Genomic DNA, 18,722 nt, shown 5'->3' on the forward strand with positions numbered 1-18,722 from the left:
CTGCAACTCAAAAAGGACACATTTCCTCAAGGCTATTGGTCTTCTTTTAATGACTTTTTTATGACTTCAAATGCATCCGGACAAAGACAGACAAAAAGTTCAAAGAGGGTAAAATTCCTCAATCATAATCCAAAAGTGCAAATATGTTGTGGATCTAAAAAGATTGCACACCCACTGCTAAATGCCAGTTTTTATGGTGAGACCAAGATAAATCATTTCAAAACATTCTCCTATCAGCGTGACCTGTTGAACTCTCGTTAATCTTTCCATGAGGTAAAGTGAAAGCAAGTAACACTAGCACATCTACCGTCTTCAAAAGTTTTTTACATCACAGAATTTGCGAAATAATTCATCTTAGTCTCATTTTGTTCCCAATCACAAAAACCTACCATTTGCACAGGGGTGTGTAGACTTTTGATAGCCACTCTAAGACAGGAGTCCATTTGGGGCAGGCCTCTCATGAGTTTCCTCTGTCTTTCCTCAGCGCGCCCGCCTGTTGGATCACTCGGCCGAGCTGCAGCTGGAGCTTCTGCAGCTCGGTCGCTATGGCAACCAGCGCCCTCTCCACGCTGTCAGCGGGGGGTGACGTCACTCCCTGCGTCACATCCTGCTCTTTGACACCCAACGGCGAGGCCTTGGAGCGATTAAACGTCTGCAGGGTGGCGTTGAAGCGCCTCTCCCTCGCCTCGCCTTCTTCTCGGAGCTCCAGGAGATCCTGGCGAAGCAACTTGAGGGCCGCCTGCCAAGACGGGCACTGGCGGGACGCGGTCCGGGCCAGATGCTCCATCTGCACCCTGAGGGACGTCATGGCCCCGCAGCATGATTCCGACGACTCCAACAACATGTTCTGCCTCATGTGAGAGTTCTCCAGGGCGATAAAAAGCTTGTCCCATCGAAGGAGATTGTCAGATTGGCACGATGTTTGCGACTCCGTGGAATCCTCTGAGAAGAAACGTTAACTCGTTGAATCATTTATACATGCATGTACAAATACAGTATATACACAAATATATACATATATTGTATACATGTACACAACATATATACACGAATACAAAATATAATTTAAAAAAATACTGAAAGAGAAATATAATTACAAAAAAGATAAAATACTATAAATTCATGAAAAATAGTATATTAAAAATATATTTATAATAAATTTAATGTATTCTAAGCAGGTGTGCTGTTTTTATAGTAAAAGTCAAAGCCCAAAAAAAAAAAAAAAATGATGTAACGGTACCTCCATGTTGCTCTCTGGACACCTCGTTGTCGTAGACGTCAACGTAGTCCACCTGGTTGAGGTACGGCGACCCGCCCGCGCATAAAATCATGCACAGCACCCCCCATAATGTTAGAACGCACATTTTTTTGGGGGGTCCAAAAGGTAGCAAAAGAAGCACTTGGCTTCTTGTAGGCCCTGGAAAAAAATGCTCGCTGTGAGCCCGCTGAGGACGCCTTATAATCTCACTTGGAGGGAGGAGGGAGGGACTTTTTCGTTTCTCCTCCAGCAAAGCTCGCTTTCACTTTTCCAGTCATTAACAGACAATTTTAAATGAGATGTTTTGGAACAATTGCACTTCCTTTAGGACATTCTCCACAATTCCCAGATGCAAAATGCAGGATGAGGCCTTGAGTTACATTGACATAAATATAGATCTGATTTTATTTTACCTCGTGTGACGGTGTTGGCGGTCCCCGGGAATGAAAAAACACGAGTCAGCATCCTGAGCGGACGTGGCGGCGATCCGTGGAGGTGTTCTGCACGGGAAGAGGAAAAAGACAACATTACAGCGCATCAGCAAAATGTTTGGATTTGTTTCAGCGCACGTCATAAGATGCTTTTTCAAATAGACACACACACATTTACACCATATTTCTATATTATTATATACATATTTATGGGTATTTCATAGACATACAAAACAAGATAATAAACAAAATGAACTTGGAGGAGGTCTCATTGTGAGGGGAAACCCGATGGGAGTGAAATGACGAAAGCGCCAGTCCGCAGCATTGTGTAATAAGCTTTTTTTCTTTTTTTTTTAACAGCTAATATGTTCCTGCCATATCAACACCAGCAGTTAGGACGAAGAGGACGTACCTTGTGACATTTTTGCATCCATCCTGACGAGGGAGCGCAAAAAAAGTCCATATCCATACAATTTATTCTTCTGTAATTCACTCATCATGAGATGTTTTATGCTTACTTCCTGTGGAAGCTAATGGAAAGACTTTGGGGAGAAAAACAACAAAAAAAAGCAGGAAATGTAGTCGACCGTTTGCAAGGGACAGATTTAGTTGACTTTTTTTTTTTTGCTGAGTCTTAGGAAAGCGCTATTAAATATCACACCACTGGGAAATGTTTATGTAGTGCATGTTATAAAAGTGGCCTGTGCTCCTTAATAAAAAAAAATAAGTATATCAGTGATTGAGTATTTTTGACTAAATTTCTTTCATGGTTGTGAAACTTAAAACCAATGCAGCATAAAAATGACTTATATACAAAGAACACTGTACGTTTATATAAAATCTCTATTTCAAGATCTCCACATCACTGTTTGCATATTTATTTCCACATGCCAGCCCAACGCTGACGTCAGCTACATTGTGCCACACACACACACACTCACACACACACCTCTAGTCCTTTACATGATGATGACATCATCTACACCTCATGAGTTCCCCCCCTACAATATTCCCATTACACACAAAATGGCCTCTATGAGGTGAAAATGAACAACATATGGATGTGAAAACTGGGACTTGAATCGTCCAATTGGGACCACTGAGCGGGGGGGTGTTTGTGTAACGATCCAATTTCACCGTACTTGGCTTGGAAATGTGAAAACACGCACGCACACGAAGAGAGCAACACAAAGTGGAAAATGAGCTCAACTGTGCCCCTGTTTTGGGGAATGATTAGGACACTTCATTAGGTACACTTACACAGGGTAAAATATATGAGAGTTATGTGCCTGGGCGATATAAAAATCTCTGTCCCAAAGTAGCAAGAAGAAGTAGTTCACCTGTCCGTCACTTGTTTGGCCACAATGAGGGGAAGACTCGCAAGATGGCAGCGTTCAAATTAGTTGGAAGACGCGGGCTCACAAGATGGAGGATCTGATGAACGTGCGTGATCCGGCTCCGGGTGGTTGTTGTTGTTTGTGCTCACTCCCGTCGTCCAAGAGTCTTGGTCGAATTCCGGAAGGTGGTGGACGACAACAGCGGAGGTGGGAGGAACTTCGGCGGAAGGATGCTGACAGTGAGGTGCCCCGTTGGTGATGGACGACTGCCACTTGTTGGAGCACAACACGGCCGGGATGCTGCGAGGAAAGTCCAAATTGTATTTGTGTATTATCAAATATTTGCAAGAAAAGTATTTACTAGTTTTAAAGAAGATTAACAAAAAACATCCATCGATGATCTGAACTGTTTCAAATAAAATAAAACGTAGTCCCTACAGTTTTAACCTAAATTGACAATAAATAAATGGTGACATGTTTTGTGACTTTTACAACCTGGCCAACTGTTTGTGGAGCTCCAGGGCGTGTTGCTTGCACTGGGCGTAGTAACATGTCTGCGCGTCCACAAAGTCGTTCAGACTCTGCATATGCTTGTCCTGACCCAAAAAAAAAAAAAAAAAAAATTAAACATCACAAAATGCTGCCTCTGTTCAAAAGTGTCACGGGGGAAATCTGATTTCATACGTGGGTGTCGCTAATTTGTCCCAGAAGCTGTCGCGTGACATCCGACTGGCGTTGAAACAAAGATTCGCAGATCCTTAGCTCCATCTCTGCCTAAAAAAAATCACATTGGAAATTCATTCTAGACACAACACCCCATAATATCAACATGAAGACTTTTAGGATATATTCAACTCACTTGCGAAATCTCCTGCGCCCACATCTGATTGGACGACAGAGAATGATAGTAAAGATGACTCAGCGACTTTGAGTGGATTCGTGACGACTCACCTTCATCCAGCGAACGCGCATGAATCTGAACATGAAGGACACCTGAGACGAGAAGTAGACGTCCTCCGTCGGGTTGTTTGCGTTCAGGTTCTGAAGCGATGAGAACAAAAGTCACACTGACTGACTGCACACATCGTGTGACATGATTTCATGATCTTCTCACCCTGGACTCTTGTTCAGCCTCGTGGGCACTTCTCACTCTGCTCTTGGCTATGTCCAAGTCCAGACGCTTGTTCAGCAACATCTTGCGCTCCTCCTGAACACAAATAATGGATTATGAAATAATTTAGGGTCCAAGGACTGACCCTTGAGGGACCCCACTTGTCACGGGCATTCGACTCAACTTTAATAAATAAATAATGATAGAATCGACCTGCATGGTTTTGTATTCACATGTGCTGAAGCGTCGCAGAGGGGTGAGAAAATGGATGTTGGTGCTTTGGGCAAATTTCCTTTGGGCCTCGCCAAGCTGCTTTTGAGCCTCGCCACACCTCAAAAGCGACGTTCCTGAACACAAACATACATCCACGTCATGATGAGGCTAAAGTTCAGATTATTAGTACGGTGATGGCACTCACCATAAGGGCTGCTGGTTCCCAGCTCCAGCCCGGCCTGAATCATTTGGTCACCCAGAAGCTCTTGAGCGCGAGGTCGGGACGGGGCGGGCCAGTCCAGTTGCTCATACAGACGCTCTTCCAGCCGCGCCGCTGTTTAGCACAAAATAAAAATGACATTATTAGAACAAAAGGGTGGTAGAATCATTTAAGAGTGAGCGCTTAGAAAGTCTAGTCCATCTGTTTACAAATCGTTGTTTAATCATTTATTTTTATATTAAATTTAACCCTAACCCTAGCTCTAACCCTAAACCTAACCCTTGGGTTAGGGTTAAAATTAAATTAAAAAATAATTCACTTGTGAGCTGCTCCATAAAACCATATATATATATAGTTGCTTGTGTGCTGCCCCATAAACCTTTTTGGCGCCACAGACGTGTCAGAAATATTTTTGCGGCCCAGACTTTATATGAATAAATAATACATTCATATGAATAAATAATAAATTATACAAATTAATTGTTGTTTAATAAAATGAAATGTATTCACGTCTAAAGTCGTCATTGTATGACTGACCTGTGTTGGGCTGCAACACAGCCTCCGTCTGTGAGACCATGAGGTCCGTCCAATTCTTAGTGGCATCCACCCGGGTCAGGAGCTCCTCCAGCCCGGGGTCTAAATCGGTCTTGTCGGCCTGACCAAGACTCTCCCCCGTGTACTGAAATGTATGCCACAGCAGCTATGTTAAAACAACATTACCAGCACACTCACTGTTTTAGTTAACCCTTAAATATTGTTCACATCAAATTTGATCCACTTTGATATTTGACAGTAATTAAAATATCCGGTCATTTCAGTCGGAAGTGTTATTTGTGTTTGAATTTGGTGTGTATTTTAAAAAATGAAATATGGACTGTCTGTGTAACAGACCCACAAAAACATGCACCTGTTGATCTTTATAAATGGCTTTAGGGTAAAAATCGGGAAAAAACACTTGAATGTTTGACTTCTAAAATGAGTATTGGTGACGTAAGATTTTTTTTTTTTTTTTTTGTACCTGGACCGCCCGGTTGATGAACTGGCCGGCGTCTGCAGCCAACCGCGTCAAATCCATGACGACGGCGACGTCAAGGTCGAGATGAACGCCGTTACCGAAGTGTCCTCTGTCGCCCGGTAAATAAGCTAGGTGAGCGGGGTGTGTGACCGCAGACCGCTCGCTGACCCCGCCATGTTTCTTTGAGTCAAGATTAGCTTGTGACGTAATGACACGAGGTGATGTCGTCGCGATGTTTTCTTCCCTTTAGCCGGCACGGACCGCCAAATTAAAAGCGAAACCGGAAGTATAAACTGGTTTTCTTAAACTTTTTTTTTTTTTACCATATATAAAATTAAATTACATTAAACAACCGAGTAAATGTTTAGTTTCAAAAAACATGTGCAAGCCCTGCCCCACTGGTGCAAAATAATTGTTTATTAACAAGAACATGTACATAAATGTCAGTTTCTAAATAACAGGAACTGGTTAACGGAGTTTACTGAACATAAATGCAAACAAAGCAAAAGTGCACTTTACAGGTAGGGCCCCCAGCCCACATACATCAAACAAAGCAGCTTGTCGTCCGTGGCCTCCTGAATCAGGTAGTGCACGTGGCCCTCGATGGACAGGGGCAGTCCCAGAACTTTATTGCGGCTTTTAATCACACCCTGGAGACGCTGCTCGATGTCACACACATGCGTTTTGGCCTGCGGGACCAAAGAATGGAAGGCTCTTAGAACTGGGATAAGGATTTTTTTTTTTCCACGGCGAACACAGAAAGGTTTTGTCTGCACACCTTTTCGTTGACAATCTCTCCCATTTCGTTGGCCTGAGTTTTGCAAAGTCCTCTGCCTTGTTTGCTCCACTCCACCAGGGGGTCGTGCAGGAAGGTCTTCAGGACACTGGGAAAGATGGTTAGTTAAATAAAAATGTTATCCTATATCACATTGATAAAGACAGAAAATTCAATTTTTAATAAATAATCTATGTTATGTATTTATTTATTTGTAGGTGCCTCATGAGTGGCTCCCTTTGGTCCCTCATGAGCTTTAGGGTGACTTCACAGGCCTGCCTGAAAAGACCCTCGATGCCCATGGGCCCCATGGCGTGCACCATGTTCTGGGTCAGGCGGAACGGGACCACCTCGGGGACATCAAATGTCTCCCCCTGGACAGAAAAGAGATCAATCGGAACGATTAATCGCTCGGCCAATATTAGCTTTTTAAAACACAAAGCAAACGGAGCTTGTTCCAGTGAGTCATTTCAATCCACAAGGTAGCAAACCTTATTAAAGAGGCAGTTGAAGTCCACATGCACACAGTCCCCCGTGAAGGAGTCAAAAAGGATGTTCTCGCCGTGGCGATCCCCCAGGCCGAGGATGTAGCCCACCATGGACATGACGGCTGTGGAGCGGCAGTATGCCGAGCGGCTGCTGTACCTGGAGATCGTTATAAAATGAAGCCAACCCCAAACAGATAAATCAAAATATACTGTGTCGTACCATGAAGTTGGGTCAGGGAAGGTGCGCAGGAACCACTCGTAGAAGACGGGCGGGTGTCGAGCGCACAGAACCTCCTTGTGCATGCGGAGCTTCTCCTCGAGGGGGGTGTTCTTGGGAAGGATCATCTTCTTCAACTCCTTGCCCGACAAGTAGACGCCTGAAAGGTCCGCGCCGCCGCTCAGTGCTGCTATCTGTGAAGCCGACGTGGAGGCATACCTCTCTCCTTGTACAGCCTGGTGAGAATGTGGCGCAGCCCCGCCGTGTTGTTGACCCACTCGATGATGCCGCACTCCTCGTTGAGAGGGATGACGGCGTAGGTGCGGATGTGGAGCTCCCGCCGCCGCGACTCGGCGTCTTTACGCAAGCACTGCGTGCGCACACACATGATTTCACAAACTGCCTCTTTAATAAATGTCGAGAAAAACACGTGCGGACCTTGTTAATGAGGCAGTTGAACTCCATGAGCCTGCAGTCCTTCCTCAGGTCGTCTTTGGGCTTGCACATCATGGTGTAGCAGCGCCCGTCTGAACCCTTCAGGCTGATCTTCTTGGGCTTCTGCAAGGAGGCCAGGATCTCCACCTAAAGAATTTAACAATTGTTTAGTGTAGTGCACAGCAGATGGGACAAGAAAAAAAATGGCTGATAGATAAGATTCCTCATCCAGCCTTACCTGATCTTCAAAGCCGTCCAGGTAGGCCCAATGTCCTGGGAAGGCGTCGTGGGCGGTGTTGGCTCCGCCGGTGTCGGGCAGCGTGGGGATGAGCACGGATTGTAACGGGATGAGGATCTGGCTGAAAGTGGGCTCCTCCACCAGACGCTTCAGATGCCTGAAGTGGCTGCTCATGCTCAGTTTCATAGAGTCCTGATTCACCTAATTGAAAACAATGAAAACATCAAACGATAGCGCCGTCATTTCCTGTTAAGATGATTCCTCACCGGCTTGTTGCAGAGTTCCACCAGCTTGTCGGTGAGCCTGTTGGCGTCGCTGACAAACTTTTCCAGAGATGACTTGAGGCTGATGGCTTTCTTTAGGATCTGATTGCAGCGGTGCATTCGGGTGGGATAGGAAGACTAAAAGGGGGTGGGGCAGGAACATCCTCATTAGCATGCAGGAACAGAAAGTCAATGTTCACAAACAGGAAGAGTGCGGCTACCTTGGACACGGCTGTCATGAGCCACATGGCCTGCTGCGGGTACGCCAAGAAGACTTTAGCCACGATGGTCATGAGGACGGCGAAGACGTCGTCGTTGGAGTGGCACACGCGGGAGATGAGCTGCGAGAAGGCGGTGAGGAACTGGTAGGGAGCCAGGTTGGTGCAGTGCTCGCTCATCGTGGCGTTGATCTTGGACAGCTCCTGACGCATCTGCCTGTCGGCTCGACCAGCTTCCAAAAACAAATGACGCTAAGTTACTATGCGAATGAAGAAGACGTAACACACGCACCTTTCTCGCACTCGCACACTTTGGCTCCAAAGTCCAACCAAAGCGAGAGCATGCGGGGCATAGCCTGGTAGATGTACTGATTCCCAAACTGCAGCGCCCTGGAAAAAAACAGACAAGATGTCCGTTGGAGTAAATGCATAGATGACGTTTGACTTTGTTTTTTGGTCTTACTTTCCAAAGTAGTTGACGATGTATCTGATGAGGTTCCCTTGCCTCTCCATCTTGTTGTCGGTCACCATGGGCATGACTTTGTCATAGTACTTGGCCAGGTAGAAGTTGCCGTCCTCCCACTCAGGCAGAAGGTTCGTCACATCCTTCGCGAAAAATTCAAACCGATCAACAAAAAGCAAAGCGGATTCTCGCGCCTGTCGTAAAACGGCAACCTTGTAGGTCTTCATGACGGCGTTGGACTCAAAGTTGGCCGTCTCCTCCATGAAGCGGCCTACAAGCAGCATGGCTCGGCCTTTGCTCTGCAGGTCGTGAGGGTCCGACGGGGGCTCCTCGTTCGGGAAGCACTGGGCCACGCCCTTTTGCAGCACCATCAGCGCCTGGTGGACGTCGCCCTGAGCGCCCAGCCAAAAAATCCAAATCAGTTCTTGAGCCTCATTTTGCTCTATTGCTAAACGTCCAACCTTGGACCAAAGCCACTTGGCCTTCTCTGTGAACAGCTCGGTCAAGTGTGTGTTCTCTGCGTTGAGGAGCGCGTTGAAGGCTGTCTGGTGATGTCCGGCCTTCCTGGCCACCCGGGCGCTCTGGAGCCAGCACTCGCCCACCAGCTTCTGGCTCGTAGGCCTGGAAAAGGGCAAAGGTCGGAAATGGGCATTTCCAACACAGAAAGTGTTTTGTTTTGTTTTTTTTTACTTTGTTTGCAGGCTCAGCAGAGCTCGACGTAGGGCGAGGATGGGCTCTTTGGCCCGAAATGATTTCTGGGTCATCTCCAGCCGATCCGACCAGTGGGAGGGCAGCTGTCTGAGGCCGGGGGAGGAGCCTCCTTCCAGCCTCTGTAGCTCAGTGAAGGTGTGCTCCAACTCGCTCAGCATGTGCAACCTGATGGCACACAATCCCTCGACTTTACGAGGTCGCACGATCCGGCAACGGACGGAAACGAGGCCGACAGACCTGACGATGTACTCGTATCCTCTCTGGTACGATCCGCACTCGAAGCTGGCGGCCGACAACGGGATCACCTGCTCCTTCCGGACCAGCTTCAGCTTCTCGGAGAAGGCGGCGCCGTCTTCCTGTTTGGCTGCCAGCAGCAGCTGACCGAGTCGTACTCCCCAAGTGCTGGATTGGAGGTCTAGAGGCACATTTTAGATTCCCACATGGATCATATTCGCTAAGTCATGGTGAACAATTATTTATTTCATTACCTGAACTCAAATAGTCCTCCAGCAGGTCCCATTTGCCCAGCTTCCAGGCAGCCTCCACTCTGTAGGCGTTCAACTCTGAGGTCCACTGCTGCCTACACTCCAGAAACAAATTGCAGCGGTGCTCAGCTTCTGCTTAGCCAACGATAAACTTTTGGCAGCACGTCAAAGTCATTTTACTTAACGATCTCAGTCTAAATATATCGCATTCAAAACTTCCAAATGTTCTAAGCCGAGGTAATGTTCGTACTTGTCGGCCAGGATTCCATTAACCTGTGTGATGACCGTGGACAGCTGGCCCAGGCCCAAGCGAGACGTCAAGACGCCGTGATAGTGGCCGATCTAGACAGAAAGTGACGATAAACACGAGGATGCAACTGCTGGAATGTAAAAACGTCAATCAGTGCTTCATCATTCACACAAAAGCCACCTGGTCAGACTGGAGCTGAATGGCGTGGTCGTAACATGCGGTGGCATCCTGCAGCAGGCCGATGCTCTCGTGCTCCAGGATCTGTTCCCGTAGCGACGGCTCCTCCCGCCTCAGGGCGTCCACCCCCCTCAAGCCGTCCGGCTCGTGCATGGCGGCGTACAACCTCTGTGGTGGGAAAGTGGCTTATTTTTGCTTTGGCTTGCGAGTGCTTACTCCACTACTAAGTTCTCATGGTGGTCCCACCTGCAGGAAGGTGAGGTGGTCCTGAATGTTCTCTTTGTCCTCCAGAATGTAAGCTTCAAAGTGCATGAGGGCGCGCGTGTAGGCCTTGGAGCGCAACGCCGCCTTGGCCATCACATCCTGGGGGATGCCCTTGAGGAAGGCCACCACGCGCTCGTAGTCGCTGCTCTCGGCTACAACCCAAAAAAAAAAAATCATTAGCATTAATGAGCCAAGAATGGTTCAAATCATCATGCCAACTCTGACACATTGAAGACATCAAATGAAAGATGACTACTTTGAACGGCATGCTGATTGTTACATTTGACATTGGTGCTCTTGGCGCCGGGCTCGACGTGGAGGATGTGGCGGCTCCACTGGGTGAGGTGCGACAGCATGCTGAACACCGTCTGAGTGCTGAGCTGCCAACGGCTGGAGGCCGCCTCCCGGACGCGCTCCTCGCTCTCCGTCAGCACTGTCAGCATCTCCTCTGTCACCTGCAGCAAAACCCGCATGTCAAGAATTCAAACATCATTATGCTGCTCCTTCTGGTATGTGGCCACCTGGGGGCAGCATAATGCAGACAGTCAGCTATATTACAGTATATTATATATTATTTTGAATTAATTGAGATTTTTCTAAGTGGGGTGGGCGCTCACCTCCTTCTGCTCGGCCGACCTGCAGCCCAGCAGCATGTAGAGCAGCACATGAGGGAGCAGGTAGATGGTCACCTTGTCGTCGTACTTGATGATGAAACTGCAGCAGGTGAACACCCGGCTGGCCAATTTGTGTCGCACCTAAAAAAAAGAAAATAATTTTTATTTCATCAACCATGAATTAGCAGAGGAAAATATTTTCTGTTTTTTTTTGTTGCATCCAACCAACTAATAGCAACAAAAGACGTGCTGTCAAAACAGCATTTTTAAATGGCGGGCCTCACTTTGCTGATGAGATAGGCGGCCCAGGTGGCGGCCCAATCAGAAAACTTGCCACCCTGGTTGCTGAGGTAGACTGGCTTCTTCAGGTCGGCCCAGTTGACCTCCTTCTGGCTGCTCTTGTACCTGCGAGGTGGACACACCTGGGATGAGCTCTTTGTAATATCGTTGTACTTTAAGAATAAAATTGTGACAGCAGACATCATGACACGCGTGTGTGGCCTCCTGGCACGGTACCTGCTGTTGAGGTGAGGCTCCAGTATTTCCTTGACGTGCTCCGGGAATCGCCTCCACAGTCGGCGTCCGGGCGAATCCTGCCGACCCTCGCGGCACTCGAAGATGGCGAGCAGCTCCTATGGAAAGGGATTCACGTGACGGCAAAATGTAGTTTCAGTTGTTTCCTTTCCACCTCATTTTTATTTTGTTAGTTTTACTTTGTCACACAGCGTGCGTACCTGGATGGCGTAAGCTGCAGAGTCCTGCGCTCGGACGTTGTCGGCGTAAGCCAGAAAAGCTCGGGTCAGTTCGGTCAGCAGTTCGTAAGCGAAGTTGGGGTGCTCCACGCCGCTCTAGAGAAGCAACATGAAAATATGAGGTGAGATTTCAGGCATGTCATGGTAGGCATCGCCACCCAATTTCCTACATACCACAAAGGTGTTGCGGTCCCCGTGAATGTGCGACGGCGACAGGTCCAGGCGACCCGGGTCTACGGCACCCAGCTCGCCGAGACACTCGCCACACAGGAGGCGGGCTTCGGGCGACGAGTCCTGGCAGCCCTTGAGCAGCACCGACACCAGGTTGGAGATGACCGGCTCCACCGACTCACTGGCGCACACTTGCCTCGACAGCCACTCCTGTCAAAGGTGCGTGAACATTTGAGCCTTGCGAGATCTTTCATCACGCGTGGAGGTTCTCACCTGGTTGCTGTGCATCATGTCCCTGAGGCTGGTCAGCGCATGGATGCGGACGTCCACGTTCTCGTGCTGAACGGCTCTCATGGAAAGCTGCAGCGCAGACGCCAGGTCGCTGTTGCTGGCTGTCAACTAAGCAAACAAACAGCGACTGTGAAGATGCTTTGTTGTCATGGCGTAGTGGTGACTTCTGCAGAAACCTTCTTGTCATTCTGCAGCACAGTATGGATGTCTTTCAGCTCAGGATGGTCCGGCAGGAAGTAAATCTCATGGAGGTAGTCGTTGACTTCTTCCCTGTGCGAAACGCGGCGTTAAATAACGATTGATGGCGTACGTGCGAGTGAAGGTTACTTAATGGCCGACCTGTTGTCCAGTATGAGGAAGCGGATGATTGCGGCGGTCTCTTTGGGTTGCAGCGGGATGAGCGGCAGGAGGGCCACGATCACGTGACTCAGCAGGGGGCCCAAATGCGCCGGCTCCACGCTTCGAACAAAACACTCCCATGTTCTGTTCAACCAAAACATCATCACGTCAGGAGAATGTAGTGGCACAATGTTAAATGTACGTAAGAGTGAGTCAGCAGGTACTGACTGGCAGCAGAGAAGAGGAAAGTCTTCTCGGTAGCGGAGGCCTGTCCGCAGGGTGGTCATCATCTTCACCCGCACTGAGCTGATGTGTTTGGGGCCCATCAGTCGCATCAGAGCCATCACGCTGGTCAGCGCCTAAAAAAAAAAAAAACATTATTAGAAAGTATTTAATATATTTTTTTTTAATCTGGTACTTTTTTATTCAATATTGAACTCACCAGCTTCTTCCTGCTCTTCTCTCCCACGCTGGAGCTGAGCAGTTGCATGTTGAAGAATGCAAGAATCCCCAGTAGCTTTGGTTGAAGATACTCCACCTACGTGGAGAGAATAAATGACACGATACGACAACAAAGGAATTTTAAAAAACACAGAGATTCTGGTACCATTTGCTCCTGGGTGGTGATGTCGCGGGGACCCTGGTAGGGGTCGTCGTTGGAGGCGAAGGAGGCCAGGATGGCCAGACCGTTGAAGACCTGCTGGTAGTGCTCACCCAAGCAAAGCAGGAGCTCGTTGTGAAGGCCTTGGAAGTCTTGGCGCAGAAGTGAGCCCAGTTCGATCTCCGTCTCGCTCTATGGTCGCAATGAGAAATCAATCTTGTGAGCATTTCATCAATTACAGAGAATCAATATTTATTACGTTTATAGCTGAGTCATTCATTTTGTTCTTTATGACCTTTCTTTCTTTTTTTTTTTTTTACCTGCAAGTAGTGGAAGGCCCGTTCCAGCTCCTCTTTGGTGCAGGAGCAGACCAGGTGGCTGAAGATGTACTTGAAGTTGTTGATCAGGATCTCCCGTCGGTTGGCCTTCAGCTCATTGGCCAGCGTGCGGATGAGGGCGGAGCCTGTGGTGCTGGACTTGGCGGCCAGGTAGGGCAAAAGCACCTGAAGCGTCCGCTGAATAGCCCAGAATACGCACGTAAAGCTAACATAGCACCCAAATGGCATGACTGGAGTTTCCTGACGGCGCGTGGCTTCAATGCACGTACGGAGAGGAAGAGGTGGAGGTCAGGGAAGTCGAAGGCGTGCGCGATCTGAGCCAGGATGTCGAGCACCAGCTCCCTGTGATGGGCCGACTCGCTGCTCTGGTGAGCCGAGGAGTGACGCGAGTGCAGCGACTCCACCAGGAACTGAAACATACACGTGGCGTCATGGAAGCCTATCTACTTGCTGGTTTGTTTACCTGACAGATGGGATTCTTGTGCTGATTGAAGAGCGTTTGCAGCTCGATTCCTTTGGTGGCCGCCAGCAATCTGATCTGAGTGTAGGCTCCCACGGACACGGGCGACGACTTGGACAGTAGACAGTGGAGCAGATGAAGCAGGGAGAAGGACACCAAGCTGCCTTGAGATGCTCTGGAGCAGGAGAACGAAAGTTGAAACAACCAGAGGTTGGAGGAAAAAAAACAACTATGTTGGGTTCAATGTTTTTATCTTCACAGAGACATGCGGTGTGCCTCAAGGTTCAACCTTAGGTCCTTCATTGTTTAATATATAAATGCTTCCACTTAGTGATGGCGTTAACTTAACCAGAACTTCTTACCTGCCGATCTCTCCGGTGGTGAGGATGAGAGTCTGACGCATTTTGTCGTCGTTGTTGGCTTTGGCTTTGTTGAAGGCCTCTTTGAGCCGAACAGTAAGCAGCTGGGAACACACACAAACAAATGAAGGACACACGCAAATAATTATTCCTCAAAGACGCAACATCTGAAGCACTCACCTCGCTCACAGGACCGTCGTCAGAGGAAGGGTCCGATAGCAGGAAACGCACCGATTGGCTGAAGGCTATTCTGACACCCTGATCGGAATCCTCGATGAGACCGACGAGAGCGGCGAGAAGCTCCTGGGAGTCGTCGCTGCCGTCAGCCAGGCACACATGTTGGCAGAGGTGAGGTAGTGCATGCAGAAACGCTAGGTCAGGGAAAACAAAAGACACTCAATAATTATGAATACCAAATCAATCATTTGTCAGGTTTGAGGACGACACCTTGTTTGACGCTACTTGGGGCCTGCGGTCCGAGCAGAGGCAGAAAAGGTTTAACGAAGGAGGCCGTCAGGGTTGGGGCTGCGCCGCCGGGGTGTTCCGTGCTCAGGAAGAGGCCGAGGCACACGAGCTCTTCCGGATGATCGGCGTTATCTCTGAGCAGCGAGAGCCCCGATTGGACGCAGCTCAGATGGCCCACGATGCCCGCCAACTCTCTCAGCACGTTCTCCGAACCGTCCTCCAGCCTGGGACTACGGATTGGGACAATCTGGTTATTAAATTCTTATCTCTAATACATTTTAAGGTCACATACGACGTACTATAAAGCGGTGGTGGTGATGAGGTCGTGGCGAGAGGCTTCCACATGGCGAAGAAGAAGCGGGAGGGCTCGGACCGCCGCCACTTTCAGGGCCTCGTCGTGACCTCGCAGGGCCGCAGAGAATACAAACGCACGCCAGGCCACGCACACCCCGCCGCGCAGGCGTGCTAGCAGAGACACACACTGCGCCTGAACCTCGCTCGCTGTTCCAAACACAAGAGATGAATGCTAAGAAGGATTTTTAAATTCGAAATATTTTTTTCATTTTTCCATATGGGATGTGTGGAAAAATACAAAACAGTATTTTGGAGTTGTAATGATCTGAATTTATTTTGCAGCATACTCACAGAAGCAAAACTGGAGCTTCTGAGCCAAGGTGAAGACCCAGGAGGGGAAGCCCGAATTTGTGACGGGCGAGGTCATCTTGTGAGCCGACACCCAGGGGAGCGTCAGGAGCGTGCACACACGCCGCTGGAGCATATCCTCGCCTTGGCTGCACGCTGCTCAAAAAAGCAAAAAAAATTGGTTATATTATTATTTTCTTACATTTTTCGCAGAAAAGAGAAGTTATGGCAATGCTTACCGGTCAGGTAGAGCACACAGTCAAGAACTCTCACAGTAATCTGGACAGCGGACTCGTAGTACTTCTGGTTGGTGACGGGTTCAGCCCCGTCCTCGAGCACTGATTGACAGTTCCTCAATGTCCTACCAAGATTCTTAGTGGACACCCAGAGAAGAGGAGGCTGCCTGAGAAATTGGAAGAAAACAAGTCATGCTTTTAACTGACATTCGGTCTTTTCGGTGTTCATGAAGACACGTCGGAAAAATGTGTGATAGTGCGTCACCTGGTGGGCGAGGAGCAAACGGCGGCCAGTCGGAGGATGAGCGCGACGCCTTGAAGAGCGACAAGCCTGTTGTCGCTCTCGGGTTCTTCAGCGTCGGAGTCGAATGCCAAGAGCTCCTCCAAGCGGTGGCTGAGCACGGCCCAGACTTGGCTGTCATCACGTACGGCCACTTCGCTGCATCACGCAAATGTCACCATCGGTTTCTAAAGGCTTTGTTAATTTGCATTTTTTTCTGCCAACTCACGTGTGCGGTGACAATTTCGGCGTCCCGTGGGCCGCTTTGAAGACTTTCTTGGCTGGCGCGGGCTCGTCCTCGGTTTGCAGCACCAGTGTGGCCATCTCCGCTTTGAGCGCGGCCTTCAGGAAACCCTCCGCGCACTGCACAAGAGAAATATGGAATTTTAAAAAATCGAAATAAATAAAAAAGATGTATTTTTATAAAAGACAAATACTGTACTTCAGCTTGTGTTTCAGTTCCCACAGTGCACGCCAGCGTCCTGCAGACCTCCACCACTCGCTTCATCTGCAGGAGGGCGGCGTTCTCATAGCAGGCGGCCATCGACAGCGCCCAGCCCAAGGCGTGACACAGCGACTGGGTTACCTCTGTCCCCAAAGGCCTGCTGGCTTCCGGGGTTCCTGCACATGGGAAATATCAAAACGCTACTTTTGAGTAGATATGAAAACGAAAAGCTGTCTGTTAAAAAAAAAAAAAAAAAAAAAACATACTTGTGTTGGACCCCTGAGCCTCGGCATGGGTGCAGACGCAGTCAAACACCTGTGTCAGGTACATGTCCTCCAGTCGGGCGACACCTCGGCCAAACACGCACCGGGTCAGGCCGAGAAGCTCCCCCTCATACTCGCCTCCAGCGATCTTCAACACGTGGAGGAAGGCGGTGAAGAACTGGTGTCCCAGCTCTTCTGGGAAGCCCCCCACCTCCACCAGCCGCCTCAGCATCACCATGGCGATCGTCCTCAGCCGAGTGTTACCGTGGCCCAGGATGGAGCAGGCGGCCTCCCAGGACATCCTCAGGACCCAGGGGGAGAGTATCCCCCTGACGACATCGGTGACAATGTGCAGCGTCACCGCGGCGAGCGACTCCAGCGCCGACGGGGAGGCGAGAACGAGGGGCGAAGGGCTGAGGTCGGCGAATGGCGAGGTGGCGGCGAAGGATCGGAGGTCGGCGGGCCAAAGGCTGGTCGAGCGGGAGGTGACGTGAGCGCGTAGGATGCCGCCCAGGTCGGCCAATAGAAGAACGAGATCGTGGGCTAGGCGGGCGAAGATGAAGGGCGCCCGGACGAGCAGGGAGTGCAGCAGGGAGCAGAGGACGGCGCGCACATGCTCGTGGATGGCGCCGCAGTCTGGGGCGGCGGCCACGCGCAGCAGTCGCAGCGACACCCAGTTGCTGAAGTCTGGAGGAAAGGGAGAAGATGAGCGAGGACCATAAAATGCTTCTCATAATGTTCCTCGGGGTGAACCTTCATTCTCGGAACCTACCTGTGTGACTTCCGACTGTCGGGGTCACATTTTGTGACATCAGCTCGACCTTTCAGCTGGGTGCTTGTAACACATCCAGTTTATAGACCTGACTTACCAGTACAGCGTTGCGTGGCATCTGGGTAGTCTCCAGGCTGGCAGGCAGGGTTGGAAAACATGAGTGACGATGACTTGATGATGTGCTGTACGAAATCCAGCAGCATGACACAGGCTGGCTCCGAGGTGGACTTTTTATTCAACCCAAGAGACACTGAAGAAATGACACAGCACTCTTAAATGTGGATTTTTTTTAAAATGTATTTACTTTACAAAAATCAGCACCATCGCAACCGTTCAGTTTGTTTTCTTTCCAGCACAGACAAAGCCATATTAATTGAAAATAACGTTAATTGCATTTTCAACCTACCTGCGTCCACGTCAGTTAGGATCCTGTCAATGAATTGACATAGAATTTGTCGAGGTTTCTTTACAGCTTCATCGTATTCCGCTGGGTTGGCGCTAACAAACAATAATAAATTGCTTATTCGGAGAACAGCATGGCAAATGTAAACATAGCAAACGTGCTCAGGTTAGCTTAGCTCGTTAGTTAATAGCCCGATCGAAGTTACCTGGCAAGCTCATGAAGAGCCGGGATCATAGCAGACATCTCCAGCCCTTCCATGGTTAACATTGTCTACTCGTTGTGTCTTTTAATTCATGTCTAAATCGTTTTATTGTAGAATTAGCAAGCGTTTGAATAACCACACCGGTCCAAAGTTTCGCTCCATTCTGACGTATTGTTGTGATCGTACGGCAAGTGCCAAGGGCCAAAAAGCATATTGTAAGGCGATTTTTTTTTCAGTTGGAAACATTTGTATTGGTTTTAATTATTCCTATAGATTTTTAATAAACATAATAGTTACAGTGCTTATTTTTACATTTATTTTTCTAAAGTAAAAAATCGTATTCACCTCACAATAAAATTCTAGAATCATTAAATTCATTATCATCAGTCATTAAATCTTTTTTTTTTCACAGTGATTTTGATTATTTGTATGTGGTTATATCAATAAACGTAAATACGTCTTTTGTTTTAAAAATTTCTGCATTATAGCATTTAAGGACATAAAGCTTCACTGTAAAAAG

At 48.6% G+C, this 18,722-nt stretch overlaps 3 protein-coding genes across 3 annotated transcripts; all 3 read right to left on the reverse strand.

Annotated features, from left to right (window-relative positions):
• Positions 1–35: 35 nt before the first annotated feature.
• Positions 36–2,382, reverse strand: LOC148384923 (uncharacterized). Its single transcript, XM_088401404.1, has 4 exons — positions 2,102–2,382; positions 1,672–1,758; positions 1,241–1,417; positions 36–942 (listed from the first exon to the last, which is right to left on the reverse strand). The coding sequence occupies exons 1-4, from the start codon at positions 2,187–2,189 to the stop codon at positions 458–460; spliced, it is 837 nt and encodes a 278-aa protein (XP_088257530.1). The 5' UTR covers positions 2,190–2,382; the 3' UTR covers positions 36–457.
• Positions 2,383–2,545: 163 nt separating this feature from the next.
• Positions 2,546–5,810, reverse strand: LOC148384924 (endophilin-B1-like). Its single transcript, XM_088401405.1, has 10 exons — positions 5,589–5,810; positions 5,108–5,249; positions 4,556–4,684; positions 4,351–4,484; positions 4,141–4,233; positions 3,978–4,067; positions 3,886–3,909; positions 3,711–3,800; positions 3,522–3,622; positions 2,546–3,326 (listed from the first exon to the last, which is right to left on the reverse strand). The coding sequence occupies exons 1-10, from the start codon at positions 5,643–5,645 to the stop codon at positions 3,089–3,091; spliced, it is 1,098 nt and encodes a 365-aa protein (XP_088257531.1). The 5' UTR covers positions 5,646–5,810; the 3' UTR covers positions 2,546–3,088.
• Positions 5,811–5,984: 174 nt separating this feature from the next.
• On the reverse strand, positions 5,985–18,638 carry atr (ATR checkpoint kinase). The gene is made up of 48 exons (XM_088399731.1): positions 18,206–18,638; positions 18,004–18,095; positions 17,695–17,847; positions 16,829–17,512; positions 16,560–16,738; positions 16,347–16,480; positions 16,103–16,276; positions 15,841–16,004; positions 15,605–15,757; positions 15,259–15,460; positions 14,942–15,189; positions 14,675–14,865; positions 14,498–14,598; positions 14,139–14,310; positions 13,945–14,085; positions 13,658–13,852; positions 13,344–13,529; positions 13,179–13,274; positions 12,965–13,095; positions 12,737–12,880; positions 12,574–12,667; positions 12,380–12,505; positions 12,110–12,316; positions 11,918–12,031; positions 11,700–11,815; positions 11,468–11,588; positions 11,187–11,324; positions 10,850–11,024; positions 10,552–10,721; positions 10,309–10,473; positions 10,129–10,220; positions 9,882–9,973; positions 9,631–9,808; positions 9,373–9,558; positions 9,144–9,303; positions 8,895–9,074; positions 8,683–8,825; positions 8,512–8,609; positions 8,223–8,452; positions 8,005–8,139; positions 7,739–7,939; positions 7,504–7,647; positions 7,285–7,435; positions 7,069–7,225; positions 6,852–7,005; positions 6,583–6,734; positions 6,364–6,469; positions 5,985–6,274 (listed from the first exon to the last, which is right to left on the reverse strand). The coding sequence occupies exons 1-48, from the start codon at positions 18,265–18,267 to the stop codon at positions 6,101–6,103; spliced, it is 7,761 nt and encodes a 2,586-aa protein (XP_088255857.1). The 5' UTR covers positions 18,268–18,638; the 3' UTR covers positions 5,985–6,100.
• Between the last annotated feature and the right edge of the window lie 84 nt (positions 18,639–18,722).

This window comes from Syngnathus floridae, chromosome 16 (assembly GCF_059516105.1).
Source record: "Syngnathus floridae isolate MCC-2025c chromosome 16, RoL_Sflo_1.0, whole genome shotgun sequence".
Classification (NCBI taxonomy): domain Eukaryota; kingdom Metazoa; phylum Chordata; class Actinopteri; order Syngnathiformes; family Syngnathidae; genus Syngnathus; species Syngnathus floridae.

What these genes read in the sequence shown, in the direction of transcription:
- LOC148384923 (XM_088401404.1), bottom strand. Translation starts at nt 2,189, where the DNA reads ATGATGAGTGAATTACAGAAGAATAAATTGTATGGATATGGACTTTTT. An exon ending in GGATGCAAAAATGTCACAAG is followed by an intron (nt 1,759 to 2,101) that starts GTACGTCCTCTT and finishes CTTCCCGTGCAG; the next exon opens with AACACCTCCACGGATCGCCG. An exon ending in GTCCAGAGAGCAACATGGAG is followed by an intron (nt 943 to 1,240) that starts GTACCGTTACAT and finishes GTTTCTTCTCAG; the next exon opens with AGGATTCCACGGAGTCGCAA.
- LOC148384924 (XM_088401405.1), bottom strand. Translation starts at nt 5,645, where the DNA reads ATGGATTTGACGCGGTTGGCTGCAGACGCCGGCCAGTTCATCAACCGG. An exon ending in GGGAACCAGCAGCCCTTATG is followed by an intron (nt 4,485 to 4,555) that starts GTGAGTGCCATC and finishes GTTTGTGTTCAG; the next exon opens with GAACGTCGCTTTTGAGGTGT. An exon ending in CTCCACAAACAGTTGGCCAG is followed by an intron (nt 3,327 to 3,521) that starts GTTGTAAAAGTC and finishes CTTTCCTCGCAG; the next exon opens with CATCCCGGCCGTGTTGTGCT.
- atr (XM_088399731.1), bottom strand. Translation starts at nt 18,267, where the DNA reads ATGTTAACCATGGAAGGGCTGGAGATGTCTGCTATGATCCCGGCTCTT. An exon ending in CTGCTGAGCCTGCAAACAAA is followed by an intron (nt 9,304 to 9,372) that starts GTAAAAAAAAAC and finishes GCCCTTTTCCAG; the next exon opens with GCCTACGAGCCAGAAGCTGG. An exon ending in TCATGACAGCCGTGTCCAAG is followed by an intron (nt 8,140 to 8,222) that starts GTAGCCGCACTC and finishes ACCCCCTTTTAG; the next exon opens with TCTTCCTATCCCACCCGAAT.